This window comes from Chinchilla lanigera, unplaced genomic scaffold (assembly GCF_000276665.1).
Source record: "Chinchilla lanigera isolate Chin_1 unplaced genomic scaffold, ChiLan1.0 scaffold00036, whole genome shotgun sequence".
Taxonomy (NCBI): domain Eukaryota; kingdom Metazoa; phylum Chordata; class Mammalia; order Rodentia; family Chinchillidae; genus Chinchilla; species Chinchilla lanigera.
The window spans coordinates 6206992-6212991 of NW_004955437.1; the positions used below are offsets into that span (position 1 = coordinate 6206992).

A 6000-nucleotide genomic window follows, 5' to 3' on the forward strand; every position below is an offset into this window, starting at 1 on the left:
AATCCACAGTCCTGGTGTGTGTGATCGTGACACACCGGGGAGCCCTGTTGTGTAACTGGATGCCAGCCTCCCACAGAACCCCTGGAGCCCCAGTTCCCTGGCTCCCACAGTCCTCTCCTGGCTGGCTCTGGGGCTCTGGGGCCCCAGCCACACCCGGGGGTTGGCGGCAGCTCCAGGGCCCAGCCCTGACAACTGGAAACGTAACCAGATTTTCCTACAGGTCATCAACCCAAAAAAGAAAATGAAGAAAAAGAAATACGTGAATTCTGGCACGGTGAGTAATCAAATCACCCCTCTCCCTGCAGCGGGGTGGAGACAGTCTGAGCCCCAAGCTAGGTCTGCTGTCGGGCAGCCCCGGGCGGACAGCTGCCTGCCTGCCTGCCTGTGCGGGACGTGGGACTCCGACTTGGTGGGGTGGGCAGGGGACGCGGCAGCCTCCAGGGAGACAGCGCAGACCGCGTCAGAGGTGCTGCCCGGCAGCAAGCAGCAAGCCTTGCAACGAGACAGCCCGTGGGGCCTCCTGGCAGAGGGAGGAAGAAGAGGAAGAGGAAGAGAGGTCCTGGGATGGGCTTTCCCTGAGAGGCAGAGCGTTCCCTGACAGGCAGGCAGATCTCAGCACCCGCTGGCCTTGAAGAGGAAACCAGGCTTCGGGCCGAGAGGTGACTCTCTCGGGGTCACAGAGCTGGAAGGCAGTGGGGATGGCATCGATACCTGCGATTCCAAATGCTCCAGGTGCTGCCTGCCACTGCCTGCCTGTGCCCACCCGGGGCAGCACACTGGTGCTGTGGCATCTTGGGCCTGAGCCCTAGGTCGTTCTTGCATTTCGTTTGTTTCTTTTTGAGTCAGGGCCTTGTTATGTAGCCCAGGCTGGCTTTGAACTCTCCATGATCCTCCTGCCTCAGCCTCCCGAGTGCTGGATTACAGGCATGCGCCACTGTCCCCCCTGGCTTTCTCTCTGCGCATGTAACCTGGTTGTATGATAACCTCTGCCTGCTTCGGGGTAACACTACTGAGCTTCGCTGGGGAACCCCCCTCTCGGGACTCCTCTTCCTCTGCCATGAGCCCCTGCAGGCAGGCGGTCTTGCTGCCATGCTAGGTGGGTGCTGGGCAGCCGCTCTGATCCCGTGCCTTACCCCCTGCCCCCGGGCCACTTCCTTGTTTGTAAAGTGAGGCTAATGAATCACCCCTGCCCTGCTTGTGCCTGGGGTAGCGCGGAGAGGCACGTAGGAGAGGCAGGCGTATGAACCGTAGAGCACCTGCTCGCCCCGGGGGATGGGCCACAGCCATAGCTGGTCCTTCTTTGGTCATAGCTGCTTGTGGGGTGCTGCAGGCACTGGGGCAGGGAATCCTTCATCTCCCGGGACTTCCCCACAGAGGTAGGCTGGCTGGCATCCCTGCCTTCTGCCTGTGACTGTCGTAGAGCCCCAGTCACTTGAGAACTCCCCAAATTCTCCCATACTTTTCTCGGTGCCCTTGGGAGAGGCAGCGCCTGCCTCGCAACTCCTGGATGTACAGCGAAAAATAAAAAAGTTCAGAACCCACTGGTCTCAGACTTTAGAGATGAAGAAACCCTGGCCTGAAGAGGGGACGTGGTTTGTCCTGGGTCGCACAGGGGGGTGGGGATAGAGCGGGCCTGGCTCCAGGTCTCCTGGCTTTCCTTTGCTCCAGCAGATGTGAAATGCAGGTGCCTGGACCACTTCCCTGGGGTTCTGTTCTAGGAGACCCAGGCCGGGGCCCTGGAATGTGTATTTTGTGCTTTTCCTTCTTTCCTTACACCTGGGGAATCGCAGGGGGCTCTCGTTAAAACTGCAGGTTCTGCGTCTCTTTGAGTAGCAAGGCCCTGAACCATCTAACCTGCGCCCATTCCAGGCCACAGGTTAGACTCTCAGGAGGAGCTGAATAAAGGTCCCTGAACTCAGCTGTCCACCTGCAGACGCTGATGTGCTCGGTTTGGGGTCCCCACCTGGGCTGCCAGATGTTTCCCAGTTCGTCTAACGAGGGGGAGTCAGGGTTAAGTCGAGCCATGGCCCATTCCTGCGAGTCTGAGCCAGCACACCTGGGAGGAGGCTCTGTTGGTCCTCCTGGCACCCGACACTGTGGTCACCATGGGTGGGGTCCCTGGGCCCTGCTCAGCACCCACAGACCCTCCCATCACCCAGGCCTGTGAGTGATGGGACAACAGCTTGCTTTGTCCTGCACGGGGCGATGGCAGTGGCGGTATCCTCACCAGCAGGGGGCGCCCTAGTTCCCCGTGGAGGAACTGGTTCCCTTCCCGGGTGCAATGCATAGGCCGCCTCCTCGAGTCAGCCTTGGAGGCCAGGTTTCCTCGGCTCTGTGACCAGAAATCCTTATCGCAGTGGCTTCCTGTCTTGGCAAAGCTGATGTCAAAGGTACCAAGGGACAGAGAGCAAGAAAGAGGCCTCTTCCCGGGAGAGGATGCCAGGGACAGCACAGGCTGCGCGAGGGTCTCGGGTCCCAGGTGGAGCCCGAGCGACCCCAGAGGGAAGAGCTGGCACAGGGAAGGCGGGAGCCAAGCACAGACCTGAGGCACGTGCCATGGTTCGCTGTGGCACATGGCGGGCTGGTTGGCGTTGTGGGCAGTGGCCCTCCGTGTCCTGCCCTCGGGTCTTGGGGCTCCCCTGCCCTTGCTCGAGGCTCCTACGTTCCAGGGACAGGTGGGACCGTTGATGCAGTGTGGCGTCGTCCGTCCCCACCGTGCCGCGTCCTGGCAGCGCTGCGTCGCCTCCTGGAGCCTCACGCCCCTGGCTGTGAGAGGGTGCACGCGTGCTGCTTCACAGGCTCGTCATGGGCGCACAGGCGGCAGTGTGCCGAGGGGTCGGCACGGCTCAGCTGCAGTGTCAGATCGTAAAGCGCGCCCCCTGCCGGCTCCCCGCCAACCAACTCCCCCTGTCTTCCAGGTCACCCTGCTGTCCTTCGCCGTGGAGTCTGAGTGCACCTTCCTTGACTACATCAAAGGAGGGTGAGGAGAAGGGGTCCCCGCGTCTGCCCCGCCTCAAAGGGCACGACCCACACTGGCCTGGGCCTGCGGCACCGGGCTCTGGGCAAACCCTCAGCGTCGGGGCCGAGGCACCGCCAGCAGGGTCACTTCGGGTCCCCAAGCAGAGGTGGTGGCAGGGACTGTGTGACAGAGGGCCCAGGGCCGGAGGGACGCCCCGTCTTCCCTGCCCAAGTCAGGTCCCTCGCACACAGGTGGCAGGAGCGGGTGGCAGGCACCTGCACTCTGAGCGCCTGGTACTCCGACCTGCCAGGGTTGGGGCAGTGACTCGCCTGATAGTGGGACCATAAAGGGCGCCAGGGTGGTCTGCAGGTACCCAGACGTGAGTTAAAGGAGCAGCAGAAGCTTCCGGGAGGGACGGGACAGGAGGCGCAGCCGGCAGCTCTGGGTGAGCCTTGCTGGCATTCGCCCTACCAGGGCAGGTGCCAAGCCAGGGCGTGGGCAGCCGGGAGCCCACAGGTGCAGGCGGGTGAGTGGCTGCACCTGCCTGGGAAGGAGAGGGGTAGGCGCAGCTGCTGAGGTTGGTCCCAGCCAAGCAGGCACTCGGCTGCCTGGCTGTCTGGACAGAGAAGTCAGCCCCCACACCGCCCCATCCCAGGGTGACCCCACCCTCTTCTCCGGAACTGGTGGTCTCGAGGTTGCAAGCTCCTCTTGTGCCCAGCTCCTCGGGTCCCTGTCACGCAGAGGCGTCCTCCAGCCTCTCCCTGCCTCCGTCACAACCCCAGGAAGCACCGGCCCTCACCTTTGGCAGCTTCTGGCAGTTCTCAAACACTCATCAGCCCATGTCTGGTCTCACAACTCACAGAGCTCAGTGGGGGCTGGCCAAGGACGCGGTGCTTGTCTCACACACAGCTAGGGGGCAGCAGGGTTCCTGCCATCGCAGCATGCCTCCTTGTGTTCCACAGTCCTGACTAGGCCAGGCAGGGTGTGGTGCAGATGGAGCCTGAAGAGTTCAAAGGCTGGAACCCTCAGAGGCTGGGCCACAGCCAAGCTGGCGCCTGCGGACCTGGCAGATTAGAGCCCCGGCGCCCACGGCCTCCCTGCCCCTCTCTATGGAGGATCCGAGAATGGCCAGCTCCGTGCAGTGGGAGCCGCGTGTGGGGCTGGGCAGGAAGCGGGTGGAGGTGCCTGTCTGGGGTCCCCGTCCTCCCTCACCACCCCAGGGCCCTTCTGCCAGGGTGGCCTCCTCCCCCACCTTCCCCAGCGCCAGCTCAGAGATGCCCGGCTGCCCCCCGTGTGACCCCAGAACCCCTCCCCACAATCCCTGGGTTTCTGCTAAAGCAGCAGATTCCAGGCCCCACCCTGGACCAGCAGAACTGGCGCCTCTGGAGCGGGGCCTGGCATCTGCTTTTAAAACAAACTCCCGTGGCGATGGGATTCTCACTGGCTCAGTGTGAGTGCCACCGAACCGGCTTTACCGGGGGTCACACGTCGGTGGTTCCGTTCGGCCCGCAGCTGGCAGAGCGTAGAACACAGCTGCACCCTCGGCGAGCGCAGACTCAGAACCTGAGTCCTCCAAACGCACTCTCCACTGTGCTCTATTTTCATTTGTAATTTTTGGTTTTTGGGAGGCAGGGTCTTGCTCTGTAGCCCAGGCTGGCTTTGAACTCACAGTGATCCTCCTGCCTCAGCTTCCCAGTACTGGGATTACAGACCTGCCGATTCAACGTTTTATTTTACTTGTTAGGGTTTCAGGCACGCTGGGCGAGTGGTAGGGAAGCGGCCACAGCGTATGAGAAACTGGGGTACACCCGAGTCCCTAGTGCCTCAGTGTGTGGGGCACACCGTTCAGCTACACCCCTAGTCCCTGATTTGTTATGGAGAATTTCAAACATGTGCAAAGGGGGAGAGAAGGAAAAATGAACCCGGATACCACAGACCCCCTTCAGCAATTAGCTGCTCAGCTATCTCCTTTCACACTCTGTCCATGTTATCCACCTCCGCCAAAATAAATCCTAGCTGTCATCCCCAGTGCTCAGGGTGTCTCCCTAACCCATAAGGACTCTCTTTGTAAAACAAGGCCCGAATGCCATAATCACCAAAATAAATCACAGTCGCTAATAATACCATAATCACTAAAAATCCAACAATTCCTTCATACCAAATACCTAGACAGTGTTCGGGTGCCTGCATCCCAGTATTGAGGGTTGAACCCAGGGCCTTTGCACTGAGCTACATCCTTAGCTCTTTTTATTTTTATTTATTTATTTATTTACTTATTTTTGTCTTTTTGAGACAGGGTTTCACTATGCACTTCAGGCTGGCCTCAAACTCACAGCGATTCTCCTGCCTCAGCTTCCCAAGTTCTGGGATTACAGGCATGAGCCACCACATTGGGCTTCTTTTTGTTTTTTAACCTTGAAACAAGGTCTTGTGAAGTTCCCCAGGCTGGTCATATTTGGGATCCTTCAGCTTTAGTCTCCCAGAGTACTAGGATTGTAGGCATGCACTGCCACCTCCAGCTTTGTTACAGTTTTTAAACTTTACTACTTATGAACTGTGCGGTGCTGGGGTGGAACCCAGGGCCCTGAGCCTGCTAGACAGGCACTCTGCCAATGAGCTATACCCCAGCCCTCTCATAAAGTGTTTTTTTGGGTGTGTGTGTGGCGGGGAATTGAACCCAGAACCTTTGCACTGAGCTACATCCCTATACTCCCAGCCCTTTTTAATTTTAACTTTTTTAGGGGTAAGGACACAGGATCTCACTGATTTGTGAAGTTGCTCAGGCTGGCCTTGAGCCTGTGTTCTTCCTGCCTCAGCCTCCCAGAGTGCTGGGAAAAAAGAGAACCACCACCATGCCCAGCTTCATAGATTTTTTTGTTTTGTTTTTTTTCCGGTACCTGGAATCAAACTCACAACCTCATGCTTGCCAGGCAGGTGCTGTGCCGTTGAGCTAAATCCCCAGCCCCTGGCTTCCTAGTTTTTAAATTGGTTTGTTTGAATCAGAAATCAGGCAAGATCCATGTGGGGTTTTTTTCTTCTTT

At 58.9% G+C, this 6000-nt stretch overlaps 1 protein-coding gene across 4 annotated transcripts in view; it reads left to right on the top strand.

The window, feature by feature from the left end:
- Positions 1-6000, top strand: part of Cpne5 (copine V) — a 65289-nt gene that overhangs the window by 53506 nt on the left and 5783 nt on the right. For all 4 annotated transcript variants that reach the window (XM_005389636.2, XM_005389637.2, XM_005389638.2 and 1 more), the window contains 2 exons: positions 221-274; positions 2919-2980. In XM_005389636.2, coding sequence (XP_005389693.1) covers positions 221-274; positions 2919-2980 — 116 coding nt within the window. The remainder of the gene's footprint in view (positions 1-220; positions 275-2918; positions 2981-6000) is intronic.